General features: G+C 37.5%; 1 protein-coding gene across 3 annotated transcripts in view; it reads left to right on the forward strand.

The window, feature by feature from the left end:
• The window catches only part of LOC113438027 (P-selectin-like), a 35703-nt gene extending 13848 nt beyond the window's left edge, over nucleotides 1-21855 (forward strand). Inside the window, exons 7-20 of one of the 3 annotated variants that reach the window (XM_087930487.1) lie at nucleotides 1272-1457; nucleotides 2561-2746; nucleotides 4048-4233; nucleotides 4863-5048; nucleotides 5324-5509; nucleotides 7583-7768; nucleotides 8006-8191; nucleotides 10885-11070; nucleotides 13088-13273; nucleotides 14592-14777; nucleotides 15601-15723; nucleotides 17030-17060; nucleotides 18219-18274; nucleotides 20042-21855. In XM_087930487.1, the coding sequence (XP_087786613.1) occupies nucleotides 1272-1457; nucleotides 2561-2746; nucleotides 4048-4233; nucleotides 4863-5048; nucleotides 5324-5509; nucleotides 7583-7768; nucleotides 8006-8191; nucleotides 10885-11070; nucleotides 13088-13273; nucleotides 14592-14777; nucleotides 15601-15723; nucleotides 17030-17060; nucleotides 18219-18273 (2069 nt within the window). In that variant the 3' untranslated portion in view covers nucleotide 18274; nucleotides 20042-21855. The remainder of the gene's footprint in view (nucleotides 1-1271; nucleotides 1458-2560; nucleotides 2747-4047; nucleotides 4234-4862; nucleotides 5049-5323; nucleotides 5510-7582; nucleotides 7769-8005; nucleotides 8192-10884; nucleotides 11071-13087; nucleotides 13274-14591; nucleotides 14778-15600; nucleotides 15724-17029; nucleotides 17061-18218; nucleotides 18275-20041) is intronic. The other 2 variants (XM_087930488.1, XM_087930489.1) reach the window with 2 other exon arrangements.
• Nucleotides 21856-23675: the final 1820 nt, after the last annotated feature.

Raw genomic sequence — 23675 nt, forward strand, 5'->3', positions numbered from 1 at the left:
CTAGCGATGTGCCCCCGTTTCTTGCAGTGTCTGCAAACGGCATCGAGGAAACGGCACTCGGAATGTGGGTGATCTCCGTACCCGGCACAATGGAATTCCAATTTCCTTTCCCTCCTCTCTCACCTATTCCATTCCGACTGGAGTCTATGAATTTCTTCTTCCTCGTCGTTGGTGTCGGGCAAGGAATCGATGTCCTCATGGTGGGTGGTTGTGGTGGTGGGCTTCTGGGTGCCCTCTGGTTTCTTGTCTCGGGCTTGACTCGGTTCCCCTGGAGTTTCTTGGTTTGCTGTATTCATTAGCTACATGGTGGCTGCTGATTTTTTCGCTGCTTCAGCGGCGGTGGCTTCAGCGATGGCCTCGGTCATGGTGATGTTGGGTCGGGTCAGCAGTCGGCTCTGCAGTGTGAGATCTCTCAGTTCAAGGACCATGCGGTCCCTCATGGCTTCGTCCATGTTGAGGAACTCACACGCCCCTCCAATGTCTCTTAGGGCTGCCACGAAGTCCCCGATGCTCTCACCTTCTCTTTGGTCTCGCTTATAGAATTTGTGTCTCTGGATAAGGTTGGAGACGGTCGGCGCATAATGGGCTCTCAGTAGCCGGTTCAAATCTGGCCACACCATCTGTTTAACATCCTGGGGTTTGGCCAATGCCTTGGCCATTTTGAAGACTGCGGGCCCACAGTGCGTCAGGAACATGGCTCTCTTCCTTTGATCGGTTATCCCCTGTAACTCGTTGCTCTCGAGGAACATGAGGAATCTGTCGAAGTACGATTCCCAGTCCTCTGCCGCTGGGTTGAACGGTGCGGGTGGCAAGTTGCTGCCAGCCATACCGTCGGTTGCTCGGTTCTCGTTGCCACGTGCTCCACTGGTCTCCTTTGTCTCAGAATCCCACCTTCGTCGCCAGTGTTCTGTCATGGGAAAAGACTTGGCTCAAGAGCAGTGTGACTTCAGCTCTTTATCTGCTCTCAGTAACTTCAACAAGACCGGAGCCACGGCAGCCCCTTTTATAGCGGCTGCTCGTGTCTCGCGGCCAGTGATGGCTCCTTAAACTTCCTGCCGTCAGACGGACCAATTAAAAGACAGAATTACAAGTATTCAGATGGACCAATCAGAAACAGTATTTAGGACCAATCACAAGGTAGCATTGACGGACCAATCACAATGCAGTATTTCAAGTATGCAAATATGTAACAGTCTTTTTGCATGTTTTGCTTTTATGTATTCTATATATTCTAATTCCATCCCCATTCTTTCTTATTTATTTATTTTTAGTTAAGCAGTGTCCGCCAATTCATCCACTTGAAGGAGGAATGATGGATTGTGTAAACCCAATTGGTGATTATAGTTACAACTCCACTTGCAGCTTTGCTTGTGAAGTAGGCTTTGAACTTAATGATTCCCAGCCTTTGATTTGCAACGCATCTGGTCAGTGGACTTCTCCCGTACCAACATGTCAGGGTATGGTATCTAATGGAATTGTATGGGCCTTTTCTGAAATCTGACGTCTAAATTTCTGTTCAGTCTATTTATTCATCACTTGAGTTATGTCTGAAGATTTTTTATAAGATCCATGCAAATCAATGAGATTTAGATTAGTCATGAATAATTGCTCTCAGGAATTTCAGTAGATTTCAGTAGATATAATTCAAGTACAACGAATATTCAGTTAACTCATTTTTGTTCAGAATTAAACAAACCCTAAGTCCTATTACACTTTAATATTAAGAATTCCCAGATTACAGTTCATTTAAAGTGTATTAACCTTGTGCAGCTATTTACATTATAGTTAAATGGTGGAACTGATGTTGTGAACTAATTGGTGAGAAGGAGAAGGCCAACATGAACTCATTACTGAACCTAAAAAAACATGTTTGTGTTTAAGGAAATCCAGGTCCTGTTAGCACAAGTACTTAAAATATACAGAAGTTGGTTACTTGGATAAAAATGATATCAGTTTTAAATCAAGTCCTTCCAATCACATATACAGTAGAATAGGTGTAACTTCATGTGATAGGATTGATTTAAAGTGCAAATGAGTTGGCTGAAAGGCAGAGAATCAGAAATCATCTGGTGGCACCTTTTCTGACCCATGAATTCTATTAAAATGAATACATTTTTGTGAGCTACACTCACTTCAAATGCTTTAAGTGCCTAAAATAATGTATGACTTAAATTGGGGTGAATAGGGATAGGGTGGGGAAAGGTGAATACAGGTTGTTATGCAGGTGCAAGTTAAAACTTGCTCTTTGAAAGCTTATGCCTTTTAATATTTGCTAGCCAGAAGAGCTGCTGCTATGCTTCTGAATTTTTCCACCATAGACTAACATGGCTGTCCTCCTGCAATGAAAAACAAAGATGAATTCTTTGGTTGATGCAGGATCCATTTTGCTACCGGTATCATGTGACTCGTCTTAAGCTCCAGATGAAACAATGTGACTAGGGACAGTATACAAGTGCATAAATGAATAAACAAACAAAGAAGCAAATAAATACCATCTTCAATGCTCTTTAAACTTGTTGTCTGTATTCATCCTGACTGACTTTTCTGTTCCCCTTTTTAGCTATTCAGTGCCAGTCCCTAGAGGCACCTGCTCATGGAAATACCACCTGTGTTCATCTCCATGGGGGATTTCAGTACCAATCCAGCTGCACTTTTCTTTGCACCAAAGGTTTTCAGTTACTTGGAAAAGAGGTCACCGAGTGCACAGCTTCTGGAGAATGGACAGCCCCAGCCCCAGTTTGCCAAGGTTGGGAGTTTCCTTTTAAGGCCCTTCTTGTCCATGTAGAAATTATTTAGAAAAAACAGAAACAACTGATCTTTCAACATTTAGAGAAAGGAATGGATTCTCTTTCATCCATTAGCATTTGCATTGAAAGAAAAAAAGAAAATTAGGAATGCAAGAAAGAGGTAGGAAGGAGATTTGTGTGAATAGAATTTTTATTACAGTCGTAGATCAGAATTACAGACAGGAGTCTTGTGTATGCTGCATAGATGGTGTAACATCAAGTTTACTATCTCAGTGAATAACAGTGAGCCGTTTAAAGGTAGATTTGGAGAATAAGTTAGAATTGTTATAGGCTGATTCTCAGTATCCTTCCTTCTTCTAGTCATTCATTAATATAAGCAGGGCTCTCTTTGCTTAAGGTATTGGAAATAATAGTCCTGGCAACCTGATCCTAGAACCTGATATATCTTCAGGGAGAACCAGAGGTGACAATTTTTGGGGTGGTGAAAGTGTTTTTCTCTTAGCTAATGATCATTAACTGATAGCCAATACATATCCTTGAGCTCATTTCTATGCATATTAGGAGAGAGCAACAGACTGATCTAGTAATTGATATCAGGGGAGAGCAATTGACTGATCTAGTAGTTGAAATGTTTTTTTACTTTAGATAATTAAAAAAATCACTTCTTGAATAATTTTCAGATCAAAATGGTGCATTGAATGCTATGATAGAGCAGTATGCTTTTGTGCCAATGCTTATATGTCTTACAACCCGTCTTATTTCCTTCTCTACGTACCATGAGTATGATCCCAAGCTTTACAACAGACGTATCTTTCCCAACATAGTTGAAATGATGCTGTATAATGTAAAATTCAGCAGCTTGCAGTTCCATTTGTGACAAACATAAAATATATTTATAACAATAAAGCTATACTTTTGTGTTATAGGCTAAATATATGAAATAATATTTTTATAAGAACATAATATATGTATGAAAAATAAGTTCTTTGTATATTCCTGTTTTGTCTCCAGTGTTCTATGTTTTCAACATAATAAAAGTATTGTTGATTATTTCAAATTTTCAAAATGTTTACATCTTTAGTGGTATTAAACCATTGTATCTCTTTTATGCCCTTAATGTATTTTACATATAAGGTATATGTAAAATGTGCTAAAAGTAAGTGTTCTGTATATTTCAGTTTGTCCCCAGTTTTCTATATTTTCTAAACATGGTTTTTCAGCATTTCAAATTTTCCAGAACGTTTACATCTTTTGTGGTGTATGATGCATTGTACCTGATTTCTTTCTATCCTGCCCTTAGCTATCCCGTGCCAGCCGTTAAATATCCCTGTAAATGGAAACATCAGCTGCATTCATATCCATGGGGAATTTCATTACCAGTCTAGTTGCAACTTTAAGTGCAGAGAAGGCTTTCTGATCAACGGAGCGGAGACCACTATGTGTGAAGCCTCTGGAGAATGGACTGCTTCAGAGCCAACCTGCCAAGGTTTGGGGCTTTCTATTTCTCCTCAATTCCAAGATTCTGGTGTTAGTGATGAGAACTGAGCACTATTTAGTAGATGTACAGCAAGAAGACAAGGAAGCCTTCTGAGTGATTTATCACCTCCCCATCGTTACAAAATTTACGAGTTCTGATGTCAGGTTTTAAAAGCCAAGAAAGACATGTTGCAATTCTTTTAGAACCTGGAGCCTAGAAGTATACAGCATTACGCTATAGTGTTACAGATAAACAAATAGTGGGTATATTAAGTTTTGAAAAGACCCTTTTAATAGAGGAGAACTATGCTTTGAGAAGTCAATCGATTGGTGCAATAATTTTTGCTTCCAGGAAAATGTGTGGCTATCCACTGGATTAAATTAGATTTGAAAGATGTTAATTTGTGACCTGATGAATGATGAAGAAATATTACAAATTTGGGTTCATTGAGAAATTATCATGCTGGTATGAGGAAAGGCTAGGAATGTTAGGAAATGTAGTAATAATTTATCATTCCCATTTATTAAACATATAATTATAAGAAAATGTATTTTGCATAGTCTTTTTACATGTTTTGCTTTTATGTATTCTATCTATTCTAATTCCATCCCCATTCTTTCTTATTTATTTATTTTTAGTTAAGCAATGTCCGCCAATCCATCCACTTGAAAGAGGAAGGATGGGTTGTGTAAACCCAATTGGTGATTATAGTTACAACTCCACTTGCAGCTTTGCTTGTGAAGTAGGCTTTGAACTTAATGATTCCCAGCCTTTGATTTGCAACGCATCTGGTCAGTGGACTTCTCCCGTACCAACATGTCAGGGTATGGTATCTAATGGAATTGTATGGGCCTTTTCTGAAATCTGATGTCTAAATTTCTGTTCAGTCTATTTATTCATCACTTGAGTTATGTCTGAAGATTTTTTATAAGATCCATGCAAATCAATGAGATTTAGATTAGTCATGAATAATTGCTCTCAGGAATTTCAGTAGATTTCAGTAGATATAATTCAAGTACAACGAATATTCAGTTAACCCATTTTTGTTTAGAATTATGTATGATGCACTGTACCTGATTTCCTTCTATCCTGCCCTTAGCTATCCCGTGCCAGCCGTTAAATATCCCTGTAAATGGAAACGTCAGCTGCATTCATATCCACGGGGAATTTCATTACCAGTCTAGTTGCAACTTTAAGTGCAGAGAAGGCTTTCTGATCAACGGAGCGGAGACCACTATGTGTGAAGCCTCTGGAGAATGGACTGCTTCAGAGCCAACCTGCCAAGGTTTGGGGCTTTCTATTTCTCCTCAATTCCAAGATTCTGGTGTTAGTGATGAGAATTGAGTAATATTTAGTAGGTACAGCAAGAAGACAAGGAAGCCTTCTGACTGATTTATCACATCCCCATTGTTACAAAATGTACTAGTTTAATGACAATGCCAATTCTGTCCACTGTATTTGTAATAGCATATTTCTCCCATGCATTGGAGATAATCTGTTTTAAAAGAAAACTGTCATCCCTGGCAATTTTCAGAGTTCCAGACATCCCAGAAGGTTTCTCCCTTCCAAAAAAGATGCTTCTCACGTTACAGCATTTCAAAGGTTCTCATTTCATTTTACTTCTTCTCTCTGGTGAGAACATACTAGCCACTTAACTACTCTCAAAGGTCTTGTGTTTTGCACACAAATTAGGGATCCTGCAAAGTTATTTTGTTCTCTTTTTATTAAGAAATCTTTGTCTTTTTTTATGCCCATGACATTCATGCAATTAAGGAGGAGGAATCTATTGTTAGGTAGAAGTTGTAGACTGGCAATCATGAATTGACTTGCTTCATCAGCCTCCCAGCATTTCCCATCCACTGAACTAGACAGAACATAATGTTATAAAAGTAATCCAAAAATTAATCCAAGCACAGACAAGGGCATACACAGATCATCCAATTTGTGATGCTTGAACTGGTTATTTATCATTCAACATAGACCACAACTACTTCTTGATAAATTAGAAAAAAGTGTGATAGCATCACCACTAGATGGATTTGTAACTGGCTGACAAACCGTACTCACAAGTAGTACTTAATGGGTCTACATCTACATGGAAGGAAGGAAGCAGTGTGGTACCTCAAGGTTCCATCTTAAGTCCTGTACTCTTCAATATTTTCATAAATGACTTAGAGGGGGGAATAGAAGGGGAACTCATCAAATTTGCAGATGATACTAAGCTGGCAGGAATAGCCAACACCCTGGATGATAGGCTTAAGATCCAGATGGATCTTGACAGATGTGAACACTGGGTCCTATCTAACAAAACTAAATTCAATGTAGAGAAAAATAAAGTCCTACACTTAGGCAAGAAAATATACATACAAATTAGGTGAAACCTGGCTTAATAGCAGTAATTATGAGAGGGTTTTGGAGTCTTAGTGGACAATCAGTTAAATATGAGCCAGCAGTATGTGATGGCAGCCAAAAAAACCAGTGCAAACCTAAATTGCATTAACAGAGGGATTGAATCAAGATTCCTAATACCATTCTATAAAACCTTAGTAAGACCACACCTAGAGTACTGCATCCAGTTTTGGTCACCACACTATAAAAAAGATGTTGAGACTCTACAAAGAGTGCAGAGAAGAGCAATCAAGATGATTAGGGAACTATAGGTTAAAACATACAATGAATGTTTGCAGGAACTGGGCATGGCTAGTCTATTAAAGAGAAGGACCAGGAGTGACATGATAGCAATACTCCTATATTTGTGGGGTTGCCGCTGCCACAGAGAAGAAGGGATCAAGCTATTTTCCAAAGCATCCAAAGGCCAGACAAGAAACAATGGATGGAAACTGATCAAGGAGAGATTCTAATATAGCTGTGCTTTCTGAAATCTCTTATTGTATTCATTGAATGCCAAAAAACTTGGTCCCTAAGAAAAAATTAAGCTATTCCCATCCACATGCGCAAATTTGCTTATTAATTCACCTGTGCCTTTTCCTGTAATAAGGGTTTTGTGAAAGATCGAACAGTACAATTTTTGTGCACAGCTCTGGGAAAATGGACTACAATATCACCCTTCTGTGAAAGTTTATTTATTTATTTATTTATTATTTGGCTTGTCAATTGCTTACAAAATAATAGGTATAAGTAAAAACATAGTTATGAATACATGGATACATATAAGAAAAATAAAAGAAACAATAGGACAGGGACGGTAGGCATGTTGGTCAAAGCCAGTGCTCAGACATCAGTAAAGATTAGAAATGAATCTTGGTCAAACAAGGGTAATTAAATGAGTATTTAAGCATGATTTCTTTTAAGAAAAATCCATCAGTGTCTTTATAAAAGCTATGTTTTTTAATTTCAGTTATGCAGTGCGACCATTTGCAGAATCCTAAAAATGGGGAGATGGCCTGCTCTCACCCATTTGCAGAGTTTGCTTACCAATCCACCTGTCAGTTTGCATGTCAACCTGGCTTTCTCTTGACTGGAGCAAACACAACCTTCTGTTTGGCAACCAGGCATTGGAGTTCTCCATTACCAGCATGCCAGGGTAATGTTCCTTCTCCTCACCTTAATTTTTGTTGCTGTTTTCTGCAATGAAATGTAGTGTCTTTCTAACATTAGTCAGTTCTTTCAACTTTGGACAATTTCAACTTAGCCATAATATTGTAATCTGGAATAGTTGCTTCCACTTTCTAAGCACTGCTTTCATTCTTGGACTTTCTTTTGGAATGATTGGGCTGGCTGTTAAAATTCTTTCTTTCACCAACAATCTCTCTCATTCTAGCTATTGAATGCCCAAACTTGGATATTCCTAAGAATGGAGAATTAAACTGTTCTCATCCACATGGACGTTTTGCTTATAATTCCAGTTGTGCGTTCTCCTGTGATATAGGCTTTGTACGCATTGGGACAAGTCAACTTCAGTGCACAGATTTGGGAAAGTGGAGTGCAGCCACACCTAGTTGTGAAGGTAAATAAAGAATACAAACTTGGCAGTTAGATAGAGAATCCAGTGCTGTTTATATGGTATGTAGAACAAGAAACAGACTAAACTAGAAACAAACAATTATTTTATTTAGTATATACTTTTATTAGTGGAGGAGGGGGAGATGGAAAAGGGATGTTTGTGACTTCAGACTTGTCTGATGTCTGCCCTTCCAGGTAAACCAGACAGGAAACATAACTAAATTATATTTTATCATAAGGCATTATTACATTAACAGAATTTTGAAAGTCTGAAGGTACAAACTTCTCTCCTCTACTTTTAACTATTTGATCTATAAAGATGGGTCCTCTCTTCATTTCCTTCTCTGACCACTGGAGGCCCTTTTTCCGCACGATCATCCATAATTACATTACACCTCTCATGCAAACCCAATAAGAAAAAAATACCCAGGTCATTGTATGGACTTGACATTTCTATGTTCCCTTTTGAGTTTTAAAACATCAGCTAGTTTATTTTGCATACACAGTGAGACATCCTTTTCCAAGTTGTTCTTTTGCTCTGTCGTTTGTAAATCCACTTTCACTACCATCTCTATCTTGTTAGGTAAAATTTGTTCCATATCTGTGATTCAATAACATCTTTTGGACAGAGTCTATCCATGGAGACAGACATAATGACAGACACTGTGGACATTGTGTCAATGTTCCCAATCTCTAAAAAAGATCTATTTATCCCAAGAAGCTGTTTGTTCTTTATAATTAATTTCAAAATATTATTATAAAAGTTTCGATACTCCAAACTTACCTGACCCTTAGTCTGTTTATAACTTTGTAAGATCAAACCTTATCTATAGTTTTGAGATGTTTATTTTAAATTCTTTAAATTCTTAAGATTATGATTAATATTTTCTTTAATTCAGAATTGAAGGTGAACTTATTGGGTGTTTTTCTGAAGGTCTCTAATAGTCTAAAAGTTTTCTAGATTGTCCTTCAAACATATAATGTGGACCTCTGTTCATCCTGACTGTGGCAAGGAATAAGTAGAAAGGTGATCACTTATCTAATGTTAGTATGCTAATTCCTTCCTAAGGAAAGGGGAGCTGCCTGAAGCTCTGAAGGAGCCTATGAAGTGCTCTCTTTTGAAAAGGCCACATTATTTCCTGTGATCCTAGAAAGCCCTCCTTCTTGGAAAAGGTTGTTGAGACAATGGTGATGGATTAAGTACATAACACTCTAAAAGAAGCAGATTATCTGTATTCTTTTCAATCAGGGTTCAGGCTCAGATAGGAGACAAAGAAGACTTCTAAATGACCTTGTTGGAGTTAGTGTTCCTCTTCTGGTCTTTTAGGGCTCTTTATGGCTTTTCATTTGATCTGCCATGATGATACCCAATTATATATTGCTACCCCAGACGATAGGAGAGACACTGATGCTTTATCCTGGTGTCTAGAGACTGCAAAGGTTTGGATGGGAGTAAATGGGCAAACGTTGAATGGAAGCAAGACAGAGTTGCTGTTTGTACATTGGCTTCTCCACCAATTCCAGTGGTGCCTCTGGATGGGCAGGTGCCACCACTATGAAACAATAGATTCTCAGTTTGTGGATTCTTCTCGACTTATGGGCAGATGCATGAGGGGGAAATGTAAACTCTGTCTAGAGGGATTTTGCCTAGCTACAACTGGAGTATCACCCAAAACCTTACATGGTACAGGAGGACTTAGGTGTAGTAAATTATGCTTTCACCACCACCCATACAGACTACTTCAGTGTGCTTTATTTGGGGATGTCTTTAAAGACCACCTATAAATTATGTCTGATCCTGAATGCAGCAGCCCACTTGTTAATAGTCTCCAAATGCTGGGAACATTTAACTCTCATACTACAGGCCTTGCTGTTATTACTGATTCAGTTTGAAGTATAACTGAATTGTTGGTTTTAATCTATTAAGCGTTTAAAGTCTTGGCACCAGTTTCTTTCAATAAATAATATACTTCAAAGTTTATTTCAACCAGAGTAGTCAGCTTAGCCAATTTTCATTATGTTTACTAAATCATATTTGCTCTTGTATACTAAGAGATCAAACTTATTATATTTCCATGCTAGAAGCATTCATGTCTAGACAATGAAACCCATGAAGTTTATGAGCCAATTTTCTTTCCCGTTTTCACTGAATGCTTTGGGAGGAAAGGAGGAGGTCCCATTTCAACAACATTCCATCTCCTATCGTGTGCATATCTTAGTGGCTTTAACAGCTAGTGTTGTCCGGTGATTGAATGAATTGCCATCTATCCAGGTGGGAGATGGAATAATTCATTTAATGGAAGACAAAAAAAAAAAGATGATAGAGTTGACCACCTGACTGAGAAGCATTAGAAAGCTTTGTGAGCCTTCAAGCACTGTATGGGGTTTATTTTCAGAAGAGGTGATAAAACTTTAATAATTAGTCTAAATTTGTCCTTCTACTCAACTTGCAAATTAATAAAAATAGTTAAAATACAGTAAGCCTGCAATGCTGTATCTTCAAAAGAAAACTGACTCTATAAAAGTGTGATTCTGAAAACACTTATTGTAAAAGACAGGGGCAGAAAGTAGCATAACTGCTACTTACTGGTATAAGAACTGATTGATTACCTGTGAAAACATAATTGAACAATATGCATTATTTGATTCATCCAAGATGATATAGTTTATTTTAATTTGTACTTGTACCTGTTTTAGCTGTCCAATGCCCACCACTGAAAACCCCAGAAAATGGCAAAGAAAATTGCTCTAATCCTTATGGACATTTTGCATATTACTCCAGCTGCACCTTCTCCTGCAACTCTGGGTTTCAGTTAGCTGGGTCAGAGAAGCTGAATTGCACAGATCAGGGAAACTGGACTGGACAGACACCCATCTGTGAAGGTAGGTTTTAGGAAACAATGTGGGTTGGAGGCTCGAAATTCTCTATCTCTATCATGGTGGCTTATCTCCAAATCAGGGGTGGGATTCAAACTTTTTAACAACCTGTGGGTGTTTCTTAGTTGGTGGGCATGGCTTGGAGGTCATGTTATTGGCTGGGCGTGGCCAACTCAATATCACTCACATCGAGGCATGCATCTCCTTGCCTGGCCTCTCATGACTGTGGGGATGCTGCAACAGTCATAAGTGTGAAAAAGGGTCATAAGTCACTTTTTTCCATGCCATTGTAACTTTGAATGGTCACTCCATATAAGCAAAGTACCAGCAAAGGAGGGGAAAAAAACTCCAGAGACGTTCCTGAGACAGGAAGTCTAGTCCTGCCAAGAACGTAATAAGGATTAACAGAGAGGCAGTTTCTGTAAGCAACACCAAAATGTTTCCTTCCTGCCTTCCTTAAAGGATTAGGCCAGTAATTTCTTCTAACAACCGGTTCTCTGAACTGCTTTGAATGTTAACACCTGGTTCTAGCAAATAGGTGTGAACCTGTAGAATCCCACCCCTGCTCCAAATCAAATGTAGCTTTATTTTTAGAGCTGGTAAAGTCATACAATTTGTTGAGGATTTCAAAAAAATGAAATAAGTATCTAATTTTCAGTAAGTCAATTTTCCTGATTTCTATAATGCCTCTGGTCTTATTTTTGTAGGCATTATATGACGGATAGAAAGATACATTACATAGCTTACTCTTACAGCACACTGTCTGTTTGAATAAGCTTCTTGGTTTATAATTCCAAACAAGTAGCACAGAGGTGGTATTCAGCAGGTTCTGACCAGTTCTGGAGAACTGGTAGTGGAAATTTTGAGTAGTTTGGAGAACCGGCAAATACCAATTCTGACTGGAGATTTTACAGTATCCTTCCCCTGCCACGCCCATCAAGCCACGGCCACAGAACCGGTAGTAAAAAAAATTGAATCCCACTACTGAAGTAGCAGAAATAACAAATTTGATAGCACTCCACATCTTAGCAACAAAAATGCTTTCTGTATGTTTGGTTTATTACAAGCATATACTGTATAACAGTATATACAGACATGATGGCTCAGGAGCTAAGATGCTGGGCTTTCGACCAAAAGGTCAGCAGTTCAGCGGTTCGAATCCCTAGTGCCCTGTAATGGGGTGAGCTTACTTGTCCCAGATTCTGCCAACCTAGCAGTTTGAAAGCACATAAAAAATGCAAGTAGAAAAATAGAGACCACCTTTGGTGGCAACGTAACAGTATTCTGCGCGCCTTCGGCGTTTAGTCATGCCGGCTAAATGACCACAGAGATGTGGTCTTTGGACAGCGCTGGTTCTTCGGCTTTGAAATGGAGATGAGCACTGACCCCTAGAGTTTGGAAAGACTAGCACATATGTGCGAGGGGAACCTTTACCTTTATACAAAAGCTTTTTTTTTTTATTTTGTTGAACTTAGAATCTACCCACCTCCCAGTGACTCTGGGCTCCTGACATAATAAAATAATCAAAATTAAAATACAATCTGAAGTACTCTATGCTCTATGCAGAACACAACATTTATTTTTCATTGATTGTTCTCCCCCTCTTTTTTCCCCCCTCTCTCCCATAAAGAAACAATCCTAAGCTACAGATATACTAATTGAGACTTAAGCATTTAGCACCAAAGAAGCAGTGCTCTTCTAAAATCAAATTAAATAATACATTCCAGTGATAAATGATAGGTAGAATATGAACATTCTGCAGAAATGACGCAAATAATTCAAAAAGCTTAAAATAAAGAGCAACTTTCATACAAGCTTAGTGTTATTTTTTTTTGGCCTAGTGTCTAATATTCCCAGATGTCTCTAGTTTGTGAATTTATTATGCAGTAGCTCATCAGTCACTAACAACCTTCTCTTTCATTTGCTGTTCCTATTATTAATTGCTTAATATTTTCTTCCTCCTGCTTCTTTCTGCACCATTTGTAGATCTTTCTCCTAAAGGTTTCAATTTGTTTTTCACCAGCAATCAAGTGCCCTGAATTGCAGGCTCCAAAGAACGGACAGTTCAAATGCTCTCAATCTTATGGAAACTTCACATATAACTCCAGCTGCGTCTTCTCCTGTGAGAGGGGTTTTAAAAGAATTGGATCCAAAAGGCTGAACTGTACGGCCACAGGAGAGTGGGCAGGATTTGCACAGTTTTGTGAAGGTCAGAGAACTTATCACATTGAGTGCTATGTAATGCTTGAAATGCAGGAGGGAAACATCTGCAAGCAAATAACTAAGCTCAGAGAGCACAAAGAATTCCACAGTTCAACATACATTCTCTTCAATTGGAAAAATTGTTTAATAAATGAATGTACATGAACAAAATATATTAGGATGATTTCCTATTTCACTTTCTGTGATTTATGGGAGACCTTCTGCTCCTTGGTTTCATGCCACATGGCTGTAACTGTGAAGGCAAAAAACAGGCGTCTGGTAGCACTTTTTCCAATTACAAATATGATTAACAGCCACATGATTTTGTGAGCTCGAGCTTACTTTATCAGAAGCACAAAGTGGCCAGACGGATGTAGGATTTAAACTGGGCTAAGTCTGGGGTGGGTGAAAGGAAGACAGATTAGATGTAAAACAGATTACAGGCAATTTATCATCGTTGTACTGTGTTAAAAACCTAATATGTTAACAACCCATTCTGAAAATGGCTGAAACTTTTTGGTATCTGTGAGTACAACACTTTCTCACTCAATGGTTTTATAGAATAGCAGACCTCAAAATGACTATTTTAGAAAAGCTTTGCTTAGTTTAAATCCTATATCAGTGGGCATCTGATAAAATGAGCTGTAGTCCATGAGAAAAGTGCTATCAGGCTCCTGATTGTTTTGCCACCATAGACCAACGTGGTTCTCCTCCTATATTAATTGTGGAGGAGAATCTAACACTTTTCAACTTCACCTTGCAGTGTAAGACTATCTGCAAAAGCCCTCCTTCAATAACGTGCCCGTCTTAGGTAGGGTAGACAACACTGAAGAAGTATTGAGAGGTTTCTTTTTTCCCCTGCAATAACATCCCAACTATCAAATGCCCTTTCCAAAAAGCTTGTCTAATTACATGTACTTTTAGGTAAAACTGTAAAAAGAGCCATCTTGGGTGAAGCAAAATGCCACAACCACCCAGCAGTCTGTTCCTATATTTGATCAACTGGACATTAACATGGTAGGGATACTTTAGGCTCTGTGGCTGCAGGTGGTCCCTGGATGCAATTTGAAGGGATTGGTGGCATTGTTTCCTGAAATACATATCCATCCATCCATTTGTTCACCCCAAATCTGCCAGCAATCAGGGTCATAGGATGATCTTGGAATCCGGCAAGAGGGAGAATTATTCTCTCTTTCAATAATAGAATCCAAGGTCTGTACACCAAGTGTGTGACGTTTCTTCACAATGTGAAGAATGCCTTTGTCCAGCTCTAAATGACCCTGTGATGTACTTTTATTAATTTTAATTCCTGTCTGTCTCCACAGCCATAAAGTGTCCCCCGCTTAAAGAGACGGAAAACATGAAAAAGAACTGCTCCCATCCCTGGGGCCTCTTCAGTTACAGCTCCACATGTCACTTCTACTGCACTGAGGGCTTCCTTCTCAATGGAACGAGTAAGATGCAATGCCAGCCTGATGGCCAGTGGTCTACTGAGATGCCTGTTTGTCAAGGTACCATGATCTCTTTCTATGCAAATTGCAATCATCATCTGTATCCATTTAAGCTAACACTGGATCAGCGGCTGCTGCCATTTCCTCAATGATTTTGTTTTGGTATCCACTGAATTATTATTTTTTAAGGATCATAGTACAGTAGTCCAATATCTATTCTTTAAAAAAAAATCTTAGTAAAATAATTTCGAAAAACAATTGCAAAACAGTTCTGTAGTGAGGAGGGTAGGACTTTTGCCAAAGATGTGTGTATTAGTGCTGCTCTCTGCTGGTTTACTCATATTTTTTTCAGAGAAAAAGTAATTTATATTTACTTTCTTTACAGTCTCTATGCTTTACAGCTATTGTTATTATGTCCTATATTAGAAATATAATGAAGCACCAAGACAACATTTCAAAATGGAAATCTTTAATTTATAGGAATTTAACATGTTTCTTTTGACATAGCGATCACAAAGAATAACTTAGAAAGCACTTACTAATTAATATGTTTAAAAGCATTATTTTGCTGTAATATATATTTCTCCAAAATGACTCATAATGATAAGAAATGCTGAAGATTTGTAAAAGGTCATATTCTCCCCACTTATCCACCCCCGTTTTCTTCGAAAATTTATTTTGGCACATTTCCTCATAATGTTATTTCCAAATATAGAAAGTACGTGAGAGATTGTTCAGAGTCTCAGGTCAAGGGTGTTTAGTTCTGATATAAATGGATGGAGATCTGTAGAGCTACAGAGTTAATATTAAGATTTTGGAGTCTTACAAGAGAAGAATGTACTTCTTAGTCGACTTATTTCATTTCCAATATATTGAATTTCAGAAAACGCTGCCATTTACCTAAAGCAAGTTTTGCTTTATACTGGTGGAGTCACAGCATCCCTTGTTCTTTTTATGATCTTTGGGGGCCTGATAGCTCTAGCAATTAAGCGTCTCAGCAAAAGAGGTAAGGAGTTTCACACCATCCAATTGGGGAATCCCACAGTTACCTGTGTTCTCATCCTCATTAGGGTTCACATTTTTAGCAGATATAATAGTTAAAACTGAATACAACTTCCCATTCCCTCCAATTTAAATGCCTTTCCAAAGTACATTTTTATCCAAAACAGGTAGTCCTCAATTTACAGCCATTCATTTAGTGGCCATTTGAAGTTACAACTGCACTGAAACAGTGTTGCAGAATTCTACGGTCACGTGATTAAAATTCGGAACTGACTCATACTTATGACAGCTGCAATGTCCTGGGGTCATGTAATCACTGTTTAGACCTTATGATAAGCAAAGTCAATGAGGAAGCTATTTAACGGCTGTGTTACTAAATCAGTAACTGCAGTGATTCGCTTAACAATGGTGGCAAGAAAAATTATAAACTGGTGCAAAACTCACTTAACAACTATCTCAGCAACCAAAATTTTGGGCTCAGTTGTAGTCGTAAGTCGAGGACAATCTGTAGTTCAAAACCACATAATTTTAACTTCACAAAAACAGCATTGCATTGACCATAAAAAAAAATAATCCAGCATTGACATTAGAATAACACTTTTAATGGACCAAAACAATGTATTCAAATGGTCAGCCAGAATTCTTCAGAATTTGGGTTTCCTGTAAACAAGCAGCATAAAGTTGCTTAGAGAGCTGTGGTGGCACAGTGGTTTGAATGGAGTATGGCACACTAACTCTGTCCACTGCTAGGAGTTCGATCCTGACCAGTTCAAAGTTTACTCAGCCATTCATCCTTCCAAGGTCAGTAAAATGAGGAGCCAGATTGTTGGGGGAATATGCTGTAAACCACTCAGAGAGGACTATAAACCATAATGGAGTGGTATATGAATCTAAGTGCTATTGCGATTAAATGACTCTCTAGTCAATGGGAATGGCTAAATTTAAACCAAATGTGATGACTCTACCATGTTCAGTTTATTGATATGGGTCAATCTGAAAGTCTGTCTGATTCCTTCCTAACACAGATTGGCTTTTTAGGAGAGCAGCAATTGTCACAATTAATCAAATCTTCTGAAAAATTATGTGTTACCCAGCCGAGAGGAATAATAAGACTTATTAGAGGAATAACAAAGAAAAGTTCCCTGATATAAATACATTAATGTATTTTGTATTCTGACTCTTGCGTCAGAATCACTGCTGCTATTTTTACTAATGCTTACATTAATAATTTAATTGTAATATTGTAATCCGTTGGAATAAATTATCTTTTTGTCTTTTTACAACCATCCAATGGGAACTGACTCCATCAGAAGAGAAAAAGAAGCTGTTAAGTCATACCAGGTACTGACTGCAATATGAAATTACATCAAATTTCCTACATGAAGCTGCAAAACAACGCAAATTTCCATAAAGATTCAAAGACTAATTCACTTATCATTGCATAAGATTTTATAGATTTATCCTACTTTGTTAAACATATGAAATACTAAGTTAGTAAAATTGCTTGCCTGCAAAATGAAAGATAGGAGATAGAGGGGGACTTCCCCTCCCAAAAAACATGTAAAGATGAACAAATATATATGAAAAGCAGATATTTCATTTGTGAATTGAACAATTTAAGGTAGTCAGACACATAGCATGAATCTATATAGAAATATGTACCTTATTTAAAATAGAACTTTTATTCTTATTATAAATAGAACTTGCTGTGTACTCTATCTGCTTAGGACCGAGAGGCTTCTTCCAACACTTTGCAAATTGGCTTTTTATTTATGTATCATCACAGTAAAGAAAAGGGATTTGGAAATATCCTGGAGCAATTGGGGGTATCTTTGGGAATAGATGAGTGACAAGTGGATAAGGAGATATCTTGCTGTGTGATGGGTATCTTATGTGTAAAAGGTGTCCTCAACCTTTTTGATTCTGTGGACTGGCAGCAGCTTTGTGTGTGCAACCTAAATCCTGTGCATTAGCAAATGAAGCTTTGCAAGCTCACTCATGGCTTCAACAGTCCAGTTCCCAATGGGTCGCGGCCCGGGACCTCTACTCTAGATGACCACCTTGCTGCCCAAATTAATGCATAACATCTATTCACAAGCTAAGCCAATAGTCAATGCTCTGGATGGTCTTATTTGTAGGAGCTGCACTTGTCAACTACTAACTTTTCAGTGGATTTTGATTAAGCAAATGTTACATGATATGAATGCGTTAGTTTTTAACGTGTCAGAAAATTTGTTCTTGTTTTTGTCTAAAATGTTGTTCCTGGAAGCTCAGTACAAAAGATGTTGCACTACTGAGAATAGCAGCAAATTACAGGATGGTTGTTTTTTCCTCACTCCATATTTCAAAAAGCAATTTCAAGCACTAGGATCATTACATATTAAATTAATTCTGAGATTTTCAGAACCCTAACTGTAAAGTGTGCCTTGAGGCATTCAGCTCTATTTTCCTAAGTGACATGAATTGTACAATGATAACTATTTATCTGTTGCCTTTTAGTGAGTTGGGGGTACCTGGTACATATTCCAATTCAGCATTTGACTCAGTATCCTAAGGTGAGATCAAAGATGCTTTTTTTTGTCATGTTGATTTCCAAAGCCTTTACTGTCCTTCTCCATTCTCCATCAGAACCTTTCACAATTATCTGTAACACAATTGGCCTTTGGATGGGGAGCAGAAGGAGTGAGTTCAAGGCTGACTCCTGTCCCATCCTTCCCCTGGCAACTAGATATGGCTATTTGGCTATGAGCCTGATCCTGTGCAAAATAGTTCACAGCTGTGAACTTGCAAACAATGAGGTAAGGAAGTTGAGCCACAGTCAAAATGTCTAAGCCAGATGGTAGATGAGAAGCTATGAGGTAAACTGCTCTGAATCACCTATAAGAGTTCATGAACAAAGTTGGTGCAAATATGAGATATGTTAGCCTGAAATCAAAGCCAAAAATCCAAGAGAAGGAAGGCGCTGGTCAAGGAAAACAGGTTTGTTATTACAAAGTTTGAATCTGTTCTTTAATCAAGTGTCAACCGCCTGGACACTTCCTTTAGCCTAATGTCTTACCCTTTCTAACAGCTGCAAGATTGTTGGATTATTCTATGACTTGATACTTGCTCAAGGTCTGTGAATGACTCTTGACTATCAAAACTCTTAGTTGTGCAAGTTTCTATTCAACAGCATCAACCTCTATTGACTGAGAGCTTTCCCACAATAGCAATCCACTGGCTTTATGTCTTTCCCATTGCATCTGAAAAATCCATAACCTACTTGGAATCACCATGACACTCTACGTGGATCAGCTGCTTCAAAGATCAATATTAGCTTTTAAAATGGGCTTTAACTATTTATTTATTTTACTTTATTTCCATAGCTCCCTATCTCAGCAAATGATATTTTGCACTGTTTCCATTGCCAATTATCTTGAATGCCCATTTCGCTGTCCAATATATGGAAACATATTACATGAATAAAATAATAATATAAATTATCGCATGGAAAAACAAATTACTGATTTAATTTCTCACAATATATACCTTAGACAAGGCATATATTTTATACAAAGAAAATGCATCCATATCCATAAACAAATATATCTCGACAGCCTGACAATTTCTGTCTATGGAGATTCTCAGTCATCTAGGTCATGGTTGTCCCAAAGGTGCTCGAGGCCTTCAGGGCATGAGACCAAGTGGTTTCAACAACTCTCAGATAACAGATAACAGATAATCAGATAACAGTTGGAAGGGTTCTTGTAGGTCATCTAGTCCAACTTGTAGGTCATCTAGTCCCAAGCAGGAGACCCTACTCTCAGAAACAGTGCTAATGACCAGATGACTGCAAAAAATATAAATCCGTCTCTTCTCCACCATTCAGTCAGAACTGAAGAAGCTTCTTGGATGAGAAATGAAACGTCTTCAAGAAAAAACAAAGAAAGTCCACTTGCCTTTTGAAAAAGCACGTTTGAGTCTGATAACTTCTGTGTTCCCAAATATGTTTCCTTAAACAATTATTTCAACATTAAATCCAGCAATTTAAGTATTTCTTCTAGTCCTACAAAATTAGTTTTAATTATAACATATTCTATTTACCTGAACTGGTGCTGCCCAATGGGTTGGATTTCACTTTCCATAAATCTCAGCCAGCATGCCCCAACCTTTAATTCCAGAAAGCATGAATGTAAATTGAAATTCAACCTACCTAGAATGTGCCACATTAGGGAAGCCTGATCATTTGAGTCCATGTCAGATGCAATTGCTTTCTTAACATCACTTGCTTGCTTATTTTTTCATATTAATAAACAAGTTATTTTTTTCTTTATATCCCACAGAACTCATCTGGAACATGCTATGAAGAAAAACGCTGATGCAATGGAATATTCATACACCTCAGTTCAGTTCTGTTAATATTAGGATTTGGGCTCACTGAAAGTCAGAGAAAATAAATTAATATTTGAAACATGTAGCTTTAAAAGATATGTTGCATGGAGCAGATAACAGATAATCAGAGTTGGAAGGGACCTTGTAGGTCATCTAGTCCAACCCCCCCGCCCAAGTGGGAGACCCTACACCATTTCTGACGAATGGCAGTCCAATCTCTTCTTGAAAGTCTCAAGTGATGACGCTCCTACAACTTCCGAGGGCTAAGCTGTTCCATTGGTTGATTGATCTCACTGTCAGAAAGTTTCTCCTTATTTCCAGGTTAAATCTTTCCTTCCATTCACCATCCAGCTACAGCACTTAAAGGATCTCAAAATTTCCCAAAATTCATTGTCATTTATCTTCTGGCAAAATGTCCTGAAATGACCTATGTTCCTCTCATGTTATTGGACTTTTAACTACTCAAAACATTGCTAACCATTTTTGTTAAAACATGCTGTAGATATGCCTTTTGGGGAAATTGATTTTCCAAGATATTCTGATTTTAATATTGACTTTAAAAAACAAACAGAAATGTAGATTTAAAAATTGTTTCTACCTATTTTCTTGTATCAAGATACAGATGTAAAGACTTAATAAATCTTGCTTCTTTCAAAGCTTGCTTTTCATAATACAAAAATGTATATAAAAATACATAGAAGACATCTGTGCTCCATATTTTTGAAAGACAATATCCAGCTTTTGCAGTCACCCTTGTGGCTTTTGAGACTTTACTAGAAATTGTTCACATACTGGAATTTAAATAATGGCTAGAATCTTGTTTTCAAAGGCAAATGAAAGAGGACAACTTTAGGGAAATGTAAGCTGCAATCAATGACACATTCTGCACATGTAGCAAATACTAAGTCAAAAGTGCTGATCATATACTGTTCATTTTCAGGAGTCAAACATGCTTTATATTTTAAATGAGCAATCTCTTATTATAATTAACATGGCTAGTTATCAAATGCTCTAAAATCAATACTACCTTAAAAGTACAGTTTGGTCAACTATCTGGTTAGGTATTGTTAGTGGACCTATTGCTCCAACACAGCCAAATATTTCAGACTCGAACAAGTGTTGCTAGATTGCATTGCTTCTTTCATTGTCTACTACTATTTACAACTAGAAAAAGCAACTTTCCTAGCATGCTAAAATAATAATATAACAGACTGAAATCTTCACAAAATTAATTAGATATTGTCAAATCTCAGCCCAATTCATCTCATAGTGATGAAAGATATATTATGATTATAATGGGAGGAGGTAAATGTAATAAAATTCATTCTTTTCAAATTAAAGTTATTGTTTCATAAAAGCCATATTTTTGTAACTTGAAAGAAAATAGGGGACAATATTATAAATTATATGATTGTGATAGGAAGATAGAGATTGATTTCTTTTTGTTTAAAACAAGCTAAAACAGCAGCAGTAGGAAATTGTAATGTTTAAGGATTAAAATATGTAATACTTTAAACTCTTCTCATGCATGTAAAATATTATTTACCAATATGTGTATTGTGTTGTACTGAGTAGCAACTCTGTTTTTAACAAACTGTACAAAATGAATATTCCCACACAGAAAAGGCTCTAGTATAGATCCTGCATTGATCACCAAAGTTTTCCATAATGTTGCAAAAGATTTCTGGACATTTATTCATTTCTTGCTATTTGTCAAAGAGATGTTAGACTATAAAATAGTTTGAATGGAATCTATTCATTTTTCAAGAACTGTTGTGATCTTTTTTTCTTAGTTTGAACCAATTTAGATTCTTTAAGGGTTATCTAGTCTTCTGAAGGGTTTATCTCAAATGCTAATAACTGATTTTATAATTTATATGTGTTTCTTGTGGCTTGGACAACTTCTCTTTGCATTTGGCTTCCAGCTAGCCCTTGCCTAGACTTCCCTTAAATTTCATTGTTTTTCATAGCCTTTCTTACATGTCTAATATTGTCAAACCAATGAGTTTTTTTATGCACATTTCTATTCATCACATGATACTCTTTTGAAATGAGCAATGTTACACAAAATTCATAAAAAATAGGAAAAAGAATTTGGAAGAAAGACAGAAAAGGAACTCTAGATATAGTTTACACTAATATATCACTATATGTCTTTATATATTTGCAAACCATCTTTTCTTTCCATACTGTATCAATTAATACACTGCATTTGCTTTTTTAAAGGTTGCATTATCTAAAGTAAGCACATCCATAATATAGAGCAAATAATTAATGTAGAGATTTTAACTAAGATCATACATCAAAGCAGCTGATTTCACCTTATGGTTCTTCAAACCATCTACTCTGGCCCCAGGATAGTTATCATTGTTTCTCATCTTTTCCCTACAGATTTAACACCTGTGTGTGCCTTTTCTTTACCACTTTCTCTTTCTTCTCTCTATGAACTGAACTACCAAAAAAACCCAAAAAAGCCTTTTCCAGAAGAAACTGATTTTGACTTGATTCACACAGCACCCAACTCCAGTTTTCCTTCAGCACTATTTTCCTTGTATTGATTTTGCATCAGTTTTCTTCATTGTTGTTGACCTGTTATATATTAGAAGTCTGAAAGTTCAGGCCACCTCACCTGCATAATTTCTGATGCAGTTAAATCTAACGTCAAGATTTCAAAGACCGTGTTTCTGCTTCCAGAATTTTTGATTTGGGGCTAAGAATACAGCACTCGGGCACCACTACTAACTGTAACATACCCTAAGTAGGATTGTACAAAAGTATCTAAAGCAATGGTAAACCACTGTTGGAAGAAATATCCTTCTGGGTTCAGTTCCAAGTGGGGAAGAAAGACACTGGAAACATGGTGACTGCTTGGAAAGATGATTTAATGGTGGACAGGACCACATGGCTTGGAGCTCCAAAGTGAAAAGGATGATCACATACTTGAAGATGTTGGGTGAAGGAAAAGAAGAAAGGGAAGAGATGCTGAGAGTCCCTTAGTTTTAGGTCGTCTGTTGGGATTTGAATTTGAGCTTGTATTCTGATTGGTTGTCAGACTCTCATGGGGCCATGCAGGAGCTGTTCAGAATCCCAGGCTTAGTTGAACCTTGCTGGACAATGATGATGTAATGAAAGGGCTTTGGGCAAATCCTATTATAGCTCTACCTGGAGTAGATCTTTGTTATGTAAAATAGACTGGCCCAGGCCAGAGTAATAGTCCATTAGCAAAGGTGGGGAGAGAGGGGCTGAGTTTCTGCCTCTCTGAGTTTCTACTTTTCTTTTTAGGGGAAATATTCTGCCTTTTTAGTATATTCTAAAATATTTCATTTTCCTAGGAGAGGGGTGGATTTTAACTTCCAACATCACTTCTGAAATCTTGCCAAGAAAACTGCAGGGAATCATCATGCACTGATGATGTTTACTAGTCGGATAATGAAACGTCTTCAAGCAAACAACCAAGTTCAGAGGCTCAGAGAGCACCAAGGATTCTTTCCACAATCAAGACTGGCTCAAGCACAAAACAGGACAAAAAACTTTAAAGCGGGGAACCCAGTCTTGCCTTGAAATGTACAAGGCTGCACATAATTC

The sequence above is a fragment of the Pseudonaja textilis genome, chromosome 3 (assembly GCF_049901715.1).
Source record: "Pseudonaja textilis isolate UNSWEBS1 chromosome 3, rPseTex1.2, whole genome shotgun sequence".
NCBI classification, from domain to species: domain Eukaryota; kingdom Metazoa; phylum Chordata; class Lepidosauria; order Squamata; family Elapidae; genus Pseudonaja; species Pseudonaja textilis.